The 13,691-nt window shown below is 39.7% G+C and overlaps 1 protein-coding gene across 5 annotated transcripts in view; it reads right to left on the minus strand.

Moving 5' to 3' along the window:
* The window catches only part of CNKSR2 (connector enhancer of kinase suppressor of Ras 2), a 468,233-nt gene that overhangs the window by 208,268 nt on the left and 246,274 nt on the right, over positions 1–13,691 (minus strand). For all 5 annotated transcript variants that reach the window (XM_077480716.1, XM_077480715.1, XM_077480718.1 and 2 more), the window contains one exon: positions 1,155–1,288. In XM_077480716.1, coding sequence (XP_077336842.1) covers positions 1,155–1,288 — 134 coding nt within the window. The remainder of the gene's footprint in view (positions 1–1,154; positions 1,289–13,691) is intronic.

Here is a 13,691-nt window from a genome sequence, read left to right on the forward strand (position 1 = left end):
TGAGCTTACTATTTTAACCAGCCCCATGAAAGTTTAAAAAAATGATAAATACTGTAAAAACTGTAATAATATTAATAACACAGCATCCAAATGATTAACAAAGTTACATAAAATCATCGTCATTTATCTCAATGGTTCACAAAATACTATAAAAAAAAACCTTGATTGTTTCAATAAAATGAAAATGACCTTTTCATTGGTAAACATTACTGGTCCCTTGGTGTTGATGCACTGTATATCAGTACTCAGAATACAAATTACTTTGCATAATGAGATAGAAAAAGTATTTTTTTTGCTTTCAGGATAGTTTATTAACGATCATAATTACCAGACCGTTTTAACATTGGTTGAAGTTTGGAAATTAGAGAATGTTTTTGACTGCTGTGAATTAGTATTTTCGGTAAGATGTTCCTGTAAATATCATGTATGAATATTTTATTCAAAATACACATTTTATTTCTGACAAGTACTTAAAAATTTTTTTTAAAATCTCAGATTATATTGCTGCTATTGTAAATCAGTGTTATGGTTTTGTAAAATAAATTATTACGGTTTAATAAAAAAAAAAAAAAAAAAAAAAAAAAAGGATATTTTGACATACAGCAAACCACAGTTAGCCAATGTGGAAATGTGACAATAACCCACCCACCCACACATTAAGGCTCAGTTCACACCCCCAAAATTTAGGATCCGATTTGTGAAATGTCGCATGACATGTGAAATCCCATTTTGGTCAATGAGAGCAGTCTTAATTAGAACTACTGAAGCCGCTTCAACTTTAGAAACAGATCCTGTGCTACTTCAAGGCAACTTCTAACTGAATTGTGCCCACGGAATTTAATGGAAGTCACCTCAAAGTCAGATCCTCATCTTAATTTATGGGATTTGGATCCGACATTACAGGATGATTACACGGGTATTCGCTGAAGTTGCTTCAAAGTCACGCCAACGTCGCCTGGCAAAGTAGCACTGTAAGTTGCGGCAATGTGAACCAAGCCACAAGTTTTGCCATGCATTCATGCATTTTACCAATGAAATTAAATTTGAAAGGGGTGTATATCTTGAGTAAAAACATTTTTAAATAGACCTATAAATATTTTTGAAACATGGCCAAATATTGGCAAATACTTATGTAGTGAGTTTCTGTTACATACCTTGGTGTATAGGGCTCTGATGGAGGTGGGGGGATAAATAGGTCTTGAAGAGCAGTACTGTCCCTTTTAGTAGGCGTGCTGATTGTACTGGATGGGGTGGCAGCTCCACTTGTGGGGCTCCTTGGAATTAGTGGCTATAATTGAAACAAAATAATTATATACTAAAAACAGTTCCATTTTATTTATATCCCCATAATACTGTCTAGTGTAGGGCTCTGGGTCATTCCTCTTTTAGCTGATCTAAGCCAAACACCCAGAATAATTACCATTTTGCTGAAATGCAGTGTATAGGTTTTACCATTAATAACAACATGCTATTTAATTTGTTTAATGAGACAGATAGCAACACATGTATGAGTACATTTCTTATTTAAAACTTTTAAGTCAGCAGGGGGCAGTGTAAAGGCAAGAACACCAATTTTCTGTAGGATACCAGCTAATGGTAGGAAACAGACCTAAACAGCAAGGAGATGAGATTCCACACACTGAAAAAATGATTCATAGGGGAAGGACGCAATAATTAGGGCAGCAAGAGGCATCCATGCATGTACATGGTTCTATTTAGCAAGCAACTAGTGTTGAGGATAGTTGAAATCATCTATGCACATTGTAAGGCAATACGAATAACTATTTTGGGAGAGTTAGCCAATGCCATGTCCTTATTTAGGCTCTTAAAATGCATTGGTACGGCATGGCACCTGCAAAAAAAAAAAAAAAAAGTGTATAATACTTAAACCATGGAAGTCTCAGGGATGCAAGAACAACAACATGGACGATTATTCAGAACTCTAAATAAATATCTGTGCTGTTGTCTGACCTGAAAGAATGAGCATAAATCATCCATAATCCCTGAGTACATAGACCATTCAGAACATGTTAGACTTGTGGACACAGCATGACAACATCACACAGTTCCTGCACTGCAGCATATAAAAGGAGAATCCTTATAGACCGTTTTCTAAATGTCATGTGTATTGATGAGTGACTTAAATGTCCTTAGTGCTCATGGGATAACAAATTGTTTTAGCTATACATTTGCTCACTGAATGTAAATTCTGTAACACAACACAATTTAATATTTTATTTAGAGAAAGGGTATTACTTTACAGAGGGATGGGGTATGCCTGAAGAAATGGCACAATTGTAGCAGATGGTAAATGTGAAGATCTGCAAAACAATGAAACGATGTTTCAGTCGCATACCATTGTACCCTTTTATCTTTTAGCTACAGAAATATCAGATGACATCTCTTTTGTGAGCCTGATCTGAGAATAAAAAATATACAGTATAACTTTCAGGCCTGCTAATAAAAGTAAGGCCGATGTCAGATGGGCAATTCTAAAGCTAGAGACAAATCTCCAGTGGCAAGATTGCTAAAGAGGCTGCCCGTCTGTCCTTATGGAATCGATCTCTCTGAAGTCAGATGCAGGGAGATGGGAGAAACACCTTATCGCTCCCAACTCCAGAGGGGGTAATTACATAAGGACAAGCAGGCAGCCTTTTAGCAGGCCTGTTGCTGGCAAGCTCGACAAATCACCAGTGGCGGGATCTCTAGTGGTCAAATCACCCGTCTAATGGTGGTGGACATTTGTTTTAGGAGAGGCAAAAGTGCAACTATAGACTGCCAAATGATGAAGCCTGCACTATAAAATGGTAATAAAACTCAAGTCTCAACCCACTGATGTCTAGAAGGCCAAAAAGAAGACCCCCTCTTCAGAGTGCATTATCTTTCAGATTATATTGTTTAAAATCTCACCACAAAAAAAGCTATAGAACATAATGTTACATTTTTATTCCTAATTTGTCCAGCTTTACTTGTGAATCCTTTACAAATAAAAAAATAAAAATAACAAATGGTTATATACTCTCACGCGGTACACGTTGTTTATTATAAATAGTTTTTTAAAAAAAATCTAGACTTCAAATCTCTCAAGGATTGAGGCATATGAATCGGCTCTAAAACAAACATGCTGCTTCATTTGTGTGGACAAAGTACAGATTTGTTCTAAAGTGCTGACTTTGTAACTCCAAGTACAGAAGACTGTTATAAAGAAAAATTCAGGTGCTTTTATTAGATTAATGATTTAATGCGTTTTGTTTGGGTTTTAGGTCTTCCTAAAGTTCAGCTGTAATCCAAAAACTATGATGGCAGGTTCCATTCCCCTTCTGATCATTATTTGTTTTCTACTCTTTAGACCAATGGCGGCCCGTCCATTAGGGGAGCTGCCTCCCCATCCATAAGTCTGGCCCCCTAATCTACATGCGGGGCACCGGACGCATGGATTCCAATGGGGTTTTTTTTTTAGCCAGTGGCTCTAATAGGCTTCAAAAAAGCTTGTGTGACCTTATTGTCTCCTTCATTCTCCTCCTGGTCAATCAGGAAGCCCCTATTGGCCAGGGAGTCTTAGGACTTCCTGGCCAATCATGTCTCAGGACACGCTTCCTGTTCCTGTGTGGTTGGGGAGGAGAATGCCACTGTGTGCTCCCTGGCAGAATCGGTCAGAGCGGCCTCGGATCTTCCTCCCCCCTGCCTCCATAAGGCAAGGTACCTGCCATTTGTCTCCCATGGGGGGTAAATTGTGCCAGGTGATCGCCACCGTCCTCATCTCCCGGGAGAGGGGGGATGGTGATGTTAGTTGTGCCGCTCCTCCCCAAAATTTTGAGTACCAGCCGTTACTGTTTTAGACATACTGTTACTAGAAAATATGAACCCAAAACATAGTAAAGACACAAAGATTGCATGAAAATAGACCCATGGTTTTCTTCACCTTGTAAAGGACAGCAACATAAAAATAAAAAAAATATTATATATATACACATACACACATATACACACATATACATGTACATACAAAAGGGGAAACTTTAATGGGCTCCTTTTTTAAAACCGGAAATAAATTGTAATCTTAACTTTCATGGGGTATATAGGTTTTTTCTTCAGTTTAGAAAAAAAAAGACATGTGAAAACATATCAAAAGTAGAAGATTTTTATGCCTTGGTGTACAGTACCCATTTTTTAAAGAACAAAGCAGAAACTGCATAGAGAACAGCTCTTCTTCATATTAACCACATCAACACCAATCAGCTTCCACTTTTTTTGGCAAAGCTTAACTGAATAAGCTGAAGTTACAAGCCGATTGGCTATCATGCTACCAGATTTTAGTAAATAAACCACATAATCTGAAACTGAAGCACAACACCTTTTAACATTGTATTAAAAAAAAAAAATCTCACCAGAATGCAAGTTGTGAGTATGATAGGAAAACATTGATTCAAGATGTGAAATTTTTAACCTACTTACAACCAAAATGATTTCTGCTTAGCCATATCAGGTATAGGTTTCTGATTGGTTAATTAAAATTACACTGCCATTTCAAATACCTTTTTCAATAGGGCTGAATATTCCTGAGATTACAATGCCAGCACAGTATGGCAGTGATACTTTAATGAGCACAGCTAGGTTTATAATAAATTTAAATATAGATCATAAATATTCAATTTTTGTGAACTCTACAACCTCAACATTTGTGAAACGGAAATAAAAAAACAGTGCGTAATTTAGTTCATTATTCAATAATTCCTTTGCCTACTAAGGTTGTCTCCCAACCTGAAAATGGCACTGTGCTGCTTCTTCAGGTTGGCAGGAAGCCTTTGGAGTATAATTTGTCCCCTATTACATATAGGCAGAGATATAGATGGCCATCTCAGGGAGGCTTGGCATCACCTATTAGATGCTGAAATCCTGCAAGATTTGGGTGGACTTCATGCAAAAATGCTTAAATAGCTGTTTCCACATAATGCGTAGCACCTGCAGTGTGGGAGTAGTTCAGAGATTATAGTCCCGCATATTAGGGGTAGTGCAAAAGCGGCATTAGGGAGAGGGTCCCAACAAGGAGGGAAAGAGTAGGTTTCCATTTACTTTTCTGCCAACTTTTTGGAAAGGTCTTCCACCATCAGCCAGATGAACTGCAAGGACTTTGGGGATTTTAGGGCAACCCAGTAATCTGGAAACCTCCACCAAGGGAAGTGCTCCTTAAGCATTCTGTGGTCTGTAAGCTCATATTGTATTGCTATTGAAAAAGTGTCTCACATTAACAGACATCACTTTTCTGCTTAAGAACTGTGTAACCCGTAACATATTTCATGCAATATCTGTAAAATACTTTAGTTATGTGATCATTCAACATCTACACTATAAAGCAACATTTAAGCATCTACAGTATGTGTGTTGACTCCTCCCAATTTTCAAGTTCGCTGGTTGAATCCCATCCACATGGAGATAGGGTTTCTCTTAGCAGGGCACATATATATAAATTTTATCCTGTACCAGAATATAGCTAGACATCTATGCACTGGTAATTTTGGCTTCGATAGATAGCTAAAATCCAGGCACAATATACCAAACCTGTGCTCAGAAAACAGAGTGAGAGTATAGTCAGAGAAACTCATAACTGTAGTATCTAATTTTAGAGAGACTATAAGGAAATTAGAACTGCTGGGACATATAGTTCTGCACCTGTGCATGCTGAAATTGGGACTGCTGTGACTTGTCTTTAGCAGCCGCGAGCTGCTATCTGGACACCAAGGAGTTCCCTTTTTCTCTGTGGACCCCTTTTGCTGTGCGAACCCAGTACGGACTGGGTTGCAGCCAGGATGCATAGGACCCCCCATTCCTTCACTTTGGACCCTGAAAAAAAAACTTTTTCTTTGCCTCTTCTGCCTTTTGCCCCTCTGGCACGTGTTGCAAAGACCCTGGGGACGGAGTTTGTTCTCCCTGGACTAACAGGAGCATTCCATGTGAGTAGTGTAGTCACCTTTGCTGTGTCTTGTCATCCATATGATTTTGTTGGACTGTCCCTGTTGCATCATATTGCTGCCACTGCGACTCTGCTGAACTGTCTCTATTGCACCATATTGCTGCCATTGTGAATTTGCTGAATTGTTCCTGTTGCATTCGATTGCCATCACTCTTGGCTTTGCTGTACCATATTACTGCCCAGTGATCCTGCTAATTGTCCCTGATTGTACCCAGAATCACCAACACTGGACTCACACCTATTGCTGTACTATATTCCAACTATGTGCTCCTGCTAATTGACCCTGCCTTTACCATACTGCTGTCCTGCATCTCCCTGGACCTATCCTCATCTCCACTGCATTGCCTTTGCATTTTTGTGGACACTTACCCTTTACCTACAGTGGTAGTAAATCCTATGTTCACTGAACCTATTAAAAAGAACCTCTGTGCCAAGGGTGCTGAATCACTTTCAGCCTGGGTGTGTGTTCTGTTATGCCCATACCTCCATCACAAATATTTTCCTTCCCAGATTCCAAGATTTATGGGTCTGTGCAGAATTCTGTAATGAGGAACAATGGTCATTATGCATGATCTACAAGACCATTGACTTCAAATCTCATTACAGTTGTTAGATGCAAACAAAAGGCAGCAGCATATGACATGTTAGTGAACAGTCACTGGTGCAGAAGGGTGTACCACAATTCCTAGACATAACAGTTCAGTATGATTTACAATCTCCATCCCACTGCTACATGATAAATTGTTCACTGCTCCAATCTTTCCAGTTCATTTCGTGTTAAGATATGGCAATTTTACTCTGAGATGCTTTATTAGATCAGCAATATACGTTAAAGTGAACATCAAGTGGTGAGGCTGAATGTCATAGTGGGAAGCCACGGATTATACCGTACTGGCACTACAACAGCTGTATTCCTTCTCATACAGTATGCCCAGATGTAGGATTCATTTTACATGGAAATAGAGAGACAAGAATTAAAAATGGAATTAAACTGCATAGTATGTAGATCCTAGTCTCAATCGCTACATTATATTTTGTGTCCCAGAGTTTAAAACAGGTTCTCTTAATAAAATAGCCCCTTGCCCCAGGGCCTAGGTTGGCACCTGGGAGCCTGTAGGCACACCTTTTTGTGCCTAAAGTAATACCAAATGCTAGGATCATCCTATTTACAGCAATTTTTCTTGTTTTAAACCTTGTTCTAAAACCTGGCTTAAAATATTGCGATAATACATAAATAAGCTAATATGAAATGACAGGGTTTCTACTGATGGGAAAAATGTGTGTACAGATAAAAGCACTTTTTGCCTCCATCGCCATAAAGGATGCGCCTTATGGAGAATCCAAACCTGCCCCTGTAGCTGAGGATACTCATCTTTTTGGCTGCTATAGTGCCTTGAAAAAGTATTCATACCCCTTGGAATTTTCCACATTTTGTCAGGTTACAACCAAAAACGTAAATGTATTTTTGGGGATTTTAAGTGGAAGGAAAACGATAAATGATTTTCATTTTTTTTTTTAACAAATATCTGAAAAGTGTGGTATGCATTTGTATTGAGCCCCCTTTACTCTGGTACCCTTAACTAAAATCTAGTGGAGCCAGTTGTCTTCAGAAGCCCCCAAATTAGTAAATAGAGTCCACCTGTGTGTAAATTAATCTCAGTATAAATACGGCCTGTGAAGCCCTCAGAAGTTTGGTAGAGAACGTCAGGGAACAAACAGCATCATGAAGGCCAAAGAACACAAAAGACATGTCGGGGATAAAGTTGGAGAAGTTTAAATCAGAGTGAGGTTATAAAAAAATATCCCAAGCTTTGAACATTGAGCTTTGGTCCATCATCCGAAAATGAAAAGAGTATGGCACAACTGCAAACTTACCAAGACTTGGCCGTCTACCTAAACTGACTGGAAGAGTGGCAAAAAGAAAGCCATTGATGAAAGAAAGCCATAAGAAGTCCAGTTTGCGAGAAGCCACATGAGGGACACAGCAAACAGGTGGAAGAAGGTGCTCTGGTCAGATGAGAGCAAAATTTAACTTTTTGGCTTAAAAGCAAAACGCTATGTGTGGCAGAAGGCTAACACTGCATACCACTCTGAACACACCATCCCCATTGTGAAACACGGTGGTGGCAGCATCATGTTGTGGGGATGCTTTTCTTCAGCAGGAACAGAAAAGCTGGTCAGAGTTGATGGAAAGATGGATGGAGCCAAATACAGGGCAATCTTGGATGAAAAACTGTTAGCCCTTGTACACACGGTCGGACATTCTGACAACCAAATCCGTTGGATTTTGTCCAACGGATTTTGTCCGAAACTGTTGCATACACACGGTCGGACAAAGTTGTCAGAAAATCCGATTGTACATTACGTGATGCCGTTATTTCGTTACGACGGGACTACGTTCAGGCTAGTAGCCAATAGCTTTAAAAATAGATAAGATTGCGCTATGGACAAATTCCACCCGTCCGCCACACAGGCAAGGGGAAAAACCAAATGAAATAAAGATGAATTAAAATGAACTCAAGGGGTTAAAGCTGCCTGTGCTTGAAACCTGTCCCTAAAAATAGGAATAGGTTAGAAATCTGAGATATAAATTAAGCTTTGGCGCTAAAACCTTTTTGTGCACTGTGGATACCAAAATCATGTATGAGTGTGAAATGATCTATTATCTCTGCTAGTGCTCTGGAGAATTTAATACAAATTAAAGGTGGAAATCTCCCAAAATCCACTATATACGTGATATTAAAATGCGTGAAAAAAGAGAAAAGGATGTGTGTCTGTTAACTTACACCTCAAAAATGCACATATGTATTAAAAAAATGGTGAATCAATCACATAGAAATAAACAATTAAAAATATTAATGTGCTCAATAGAAAAACATACGCAAACCAATATCTGAAAAATCATATGCAAACCAATATCCAAAAATTATGCTCTATGTTCAAAGTGACAATCAAAAAGCGTTTGTGAAAGTACCAAGAAAAGATAATAATAACAAAAATCTTATAATGTCCAACAAAAATTTTTTTTCAAAGTCGCATCATCTGGTTGCTGGAAAAACGCATGGAACTTTTATCAAATGAGGAAGGTAGAGCAAAGTGACTAGTGCAGAAGGGTTAAATGCATTCCTCTCCGGTGCGCCACTCTGTGTGAGGAAAAAGGTATATATATATGTGCTCACCAGACCAAAAACCCTCAATGGGTTAACCGAGCAGCCACAGTATGAGCCACTGTGCAGCTTTCTTTGGGCTCTGCTTCTGCTATGCTGGGGGGATGCTTTACACTTTTCCTTCCGCAAATAGTCCGTTTAGCAATTATACATAAAAGGAAACAGAAGTACAAACATAGTGCAATACTGTTGTTTGAACGTTTTTGTTTATTAAGAAGTCAGGTTACTCACAATATCCAAAGAGACAAATCGCTTTAAAATTAACTGCGCCGGCGTTGCTGCTTGTATACCAGTGTAAGGTGCACGTCCTAGGCCACGCCCTACGCGTTTCGTCAGAGCGACGTCATCTGGAGCGGCCATGTTGGTGCACCCTCACGTTTATGTAGGGTGCAGTGCTCTTCTGCGCTTGCGCGAGTGTATTAGCGCCATCTTTACTGTGGGAATGCCCTATACGAGCCGCTGTGTGTCTATTACATACTGTGTGCTCTCTTGTGACAGCACGAACATGGGAAAACTATTTCATTATTGTGGACACGGGATATGCTATATTCTGCAGTGTATTCCCTGTAGTCATATGTATTAGGTGGTTAGTTAGGGAATTATTGTTTTTATCAACATAGTTTTTATGCATATATAAATAAATTTTTTCTTTTTTCATATTTTATATAAATTTTTTACGATAATTCTTTATATACATTTTATTAATTATAATCATGTATAGTTGTTGACAATTCTCTTATAATATACCGGAATGTAATATGTAGGTTGCGGTGCCCTATAGCTTAATAATTTGTCATGCCCTGAGTCCGCAACAATAAGCAAAAAGAAAGGTTTTCATTGGGATTGACATAAGGGAATACACTGCAGAATATAGCATATCCCGTGTCCACAATAATGAAATAGTTTTCCCATGTTCGTGCTGTCACAAGAGAGCACACAGTATGTAATAGACACACAGCGGCTCGTATAGGGCATTCCCACAGTAAAGATGGCGCTAATACACTCGCGCAAGCGCAGAAGAGCACTGCACCCTACATAAACGTGAGGGTGCACCAACATGGCCGCTCCAGATGACGTCGCTCTGACGAAATGCGTAGGGCGTGGCCTAGGACATGCACCTTACACTGGTATACAAGCAGCAACGCCGGCGCAGTTAATTTTAAAGCGATTTGTCTCTTTGGATATTGTGAGTAACCTGACTTCTTAATAAACAAAAACGTTCAAACAACAGTATTGCACTATGTTTGTACTTCTGTTTCCTTTTATGTATAATTGCTAAACGGACTATTTGCGGAAGGAAAAGTGTAAAGCATCCCCCCAGCATAGCAGAAGCAGAGCCCAAAGAAAGCTGCACAGTGGCTCATACTGTGGCTGCTCGGTTAACCCATTGAGGGTTTTTGGTCTGGTGAGCACATATATATACCTTTTTCCTCACACAGAGTGGCGCACCGGAGAGGAATGCATTTAACCCTTCTGCACTAGTCACTTTGCTCTACCTTCCTCATTTGATAAAAGTTCCATGCGTTTTTCCAGCAACCAGATGATGCGACTTTGAAAAAAAAATTTTGTTGGACATTATAAGATTTTTGTTATTATTATTTTTTCTTGGTACTTTCACAAACGCTTTTTGATTGTCACTTTGAACATGGAGCATAATTTTTGGATATTGGTTTGCATATGATTTTTCAGATATTGGTTTGCGTATGTTTTTCTATTGAGCACATTAATATTTTTAATTGTTTATTTCTATGTGATTGATTCACCATTTTTTTAATACATATGTGCATTTTTGAGGTGTAAGTTAACAGACACACATCCTTTTCTCTTTTTTCACGCATTTTAATATCACGTATATAGTGGATTTTGGGAGATTTCCACCTTAATTTGTATTAAATTCTCCAGAGCACTAGCAGAGATAATAGATCATTTCACACTCATACATGATTTTGGTATCCACAGTGCACAAAAAGGTTTTAGCGCCAAAGCTTAATTTATATCTCAGCCAATAGCTTTGGTCAAGGAATTTGATCGGATCATGCATGGCACTTTGTCCGTCAGAGTAGGCTACACATGATCGGAGTATGTTCGTTTGGAGCATTTTGTCGGAAAATGTTACCGGCAAGTTGGAAAAGTTGGTCCGTCGGATATTCCCGACGGAAACAGTCCGATGGAGACCACACACAGTCGGAATATCCGACAAAAACGGCCCGATAGGACACATTCCGTCGGAATCTCCGACCTTGTGTACAAGGGCTTAGAGTCTGCAAAAGACTTGAGACTGCAGTGGAGGACAACAACCCTAAACATACAGCCAGAGTACAATGGAATGATTTAAGTCAAAGCATATTCATGTGTTAGAATGGTCCAGTCAAAGTCCAGACCTATATCCATCTGAGAATCTGTGGCAAGACTTGAAAATTTCTGTTCACAGACGCTCTCTATCCAATCTGACAGAGCTTGGGCTATTTTGCAAAGAAGAATGGGCAGAAATTTCACTCTAGATGTGCAAAGCTGGTAGAGGCATACCCAGTGGTTCTACAAAAGCATGGACTCGGGGGGGGGGGGGGGGCAGAATACAAATATACGCCACACTTTTCACATATTTGTAAACAATTTTGAAAACCATTTATCATTTTCCTTTCACTTCACAATTATGTGCCACTTTGTGTTGGGCTATCACATAAAATTCCAATAAAATATACTTACATTTTTGGTTGTAACATGGTGGAAAATGTGAAGAGGTATGAATACTTTTTCAATGCACTATATGTGCATCTGGTGGATCTGGCCCTTGGAAACACCTGGTACTTCCAGATATGGGGAGCATGCAGTGTTCTCCCCTTCCTGCCAGTAATCATTACTTGGACCTGAAAAGACAATGGTCAAGCCTGAACATAGCCACACAGGGGAGGGGAGGTCAATAACTCTGCACATACAGTAGGTGCATTAGGGTGTCCACCCCAAAGCTCAAGCACACGCATGTATGTGTATACACACGCACACACATATACCCCTGTCAATTTTGTGTTTATGCCTTTTTATTTGTATTGTTTTGAAAACTCTTAATACATACAAATTCAACTATATATATTTACACATGCACACTCAGTACACTGAGGGAAAGTAGGGGGGTGAGGCCGGGGGGGGGGGGGGCAGTGAGAGAGGGGAAGAGAATTTCAGGTTAGTCTCCCTTAGGCCCAAGCAGTCATGATCTAGAGCTGTTGTGTGCTCCAAAATTTAATTTGCTGCCTCTGTAGCAAGCCTTTTGACAGTACTGTGTGCAAGTTGGGGGGTGAAGTTGTGGGGCGGGAGCAGACAGCAGGGATGGGATGGGAAGAGGACTATATTCAGCCTCCTCTGTCCTGTTCATATAGCACATGGTGTCGGGCACTGCCAATCAGGTGTCTCTATTTCAATCATAGGATTCCTGCGAGTAAGATATTACAGGGTCGGCATAGCACAGTCCCAGCCCCAACTCATAGGTAGAAATGCCCATGACAGGGTACAACATGCCCTGCACACTTCTGCACACTTAATTTTATGCCACTGCACATTGGGCGATTAGGGCACAAGCACATCCCCTGCACACGCCTATTACTCTGCGTGTGCTTCAAAACAGGCCAATAATGAGCTTATTCAGGGATTAGACTCAGGGTTGAGAACTCAGGCTCAGAGTATTAACCAGGTGTGGGAAGGAGGGTTGGCTATAAAGAGGCTCTGTCACCTTTTCTTAGATGGTCGAGAAATTACTTTAACCTTTCCAAATCACATTTTTCCATTATGGCATGTTTTTGTATGTCCAAACCCCAGGCCTTTCATCGTGAGGGCTTGTGTAATGCAGGCCATACATGGTCGAATTTCGAACGAATTTTCTTTTCAAAATCAGAAAATTAGTTTTTTGTGATCCGATGATGCCACCATTGATTTTCGAAATTGGGCCAACCAAGCCTTCAATTTCACCTCATGTTGCTACAGAAAAGAATGTTCTTGGCCGGGAATCTTCTTTTCTCTGCATAAATTTTCTTTTCTTATTACCTTTCTCGCACGATTCTCCCATCATTGATTAGAAAACCGTTTGTTTTTCAAAAAATTTCTAACATGTCCAATTCCTCAAATTTTATTTCCGCACGAAAGTTGGCTGTTGCTGCAGCCCACTAATGGTGCGAAATTCATAAGAAAATTCTTAGATACGATTTTCTAAAGAAAATTCTTTCGAAATTCGAACCGTGTATGGCCGGCATAAATGGAAAAATTGGTTTGAGATGCTTCATGTGTGCTTCTGACCTACACATGACAACCCTCTAATCTGCATTGAAGAAGTCATCCATTTGAAAAAAAAATCTTACAATTGTCCCCTTGGGGGACTTAACTAGCACTTGATCCCATTCCAATCCTTGGTTGCTTGTGCGTTAAAATTACATTTTTATTTCTATCTGTGGGGTAACGCCACCCCAGGCTGTAACCCAGTTCATGGGCTTTCCTATGAAGGAGCTACAGCAGAGCACAGTATCCACCACCACAGTAGTTTTGTGACTGCCTGCTTTCCCAGCACT

Source organism: Lithobates pipiens, unplaced genomic scaffold (genome assembly GCF_037356315.1).
Source record: "Lithobates pipiens isolate NorthernLeopardFrog02 unplaced genomic scaffold, aLitPip1_a1.2 Scaffold_16, whole genome shotgun sequence".
Taxonomy (NCBI): Eukaryota; Metazoa; Chordata; class Amphibia; order Anura; family Ranidae; genus Lithobates; species Lithobates pipiens.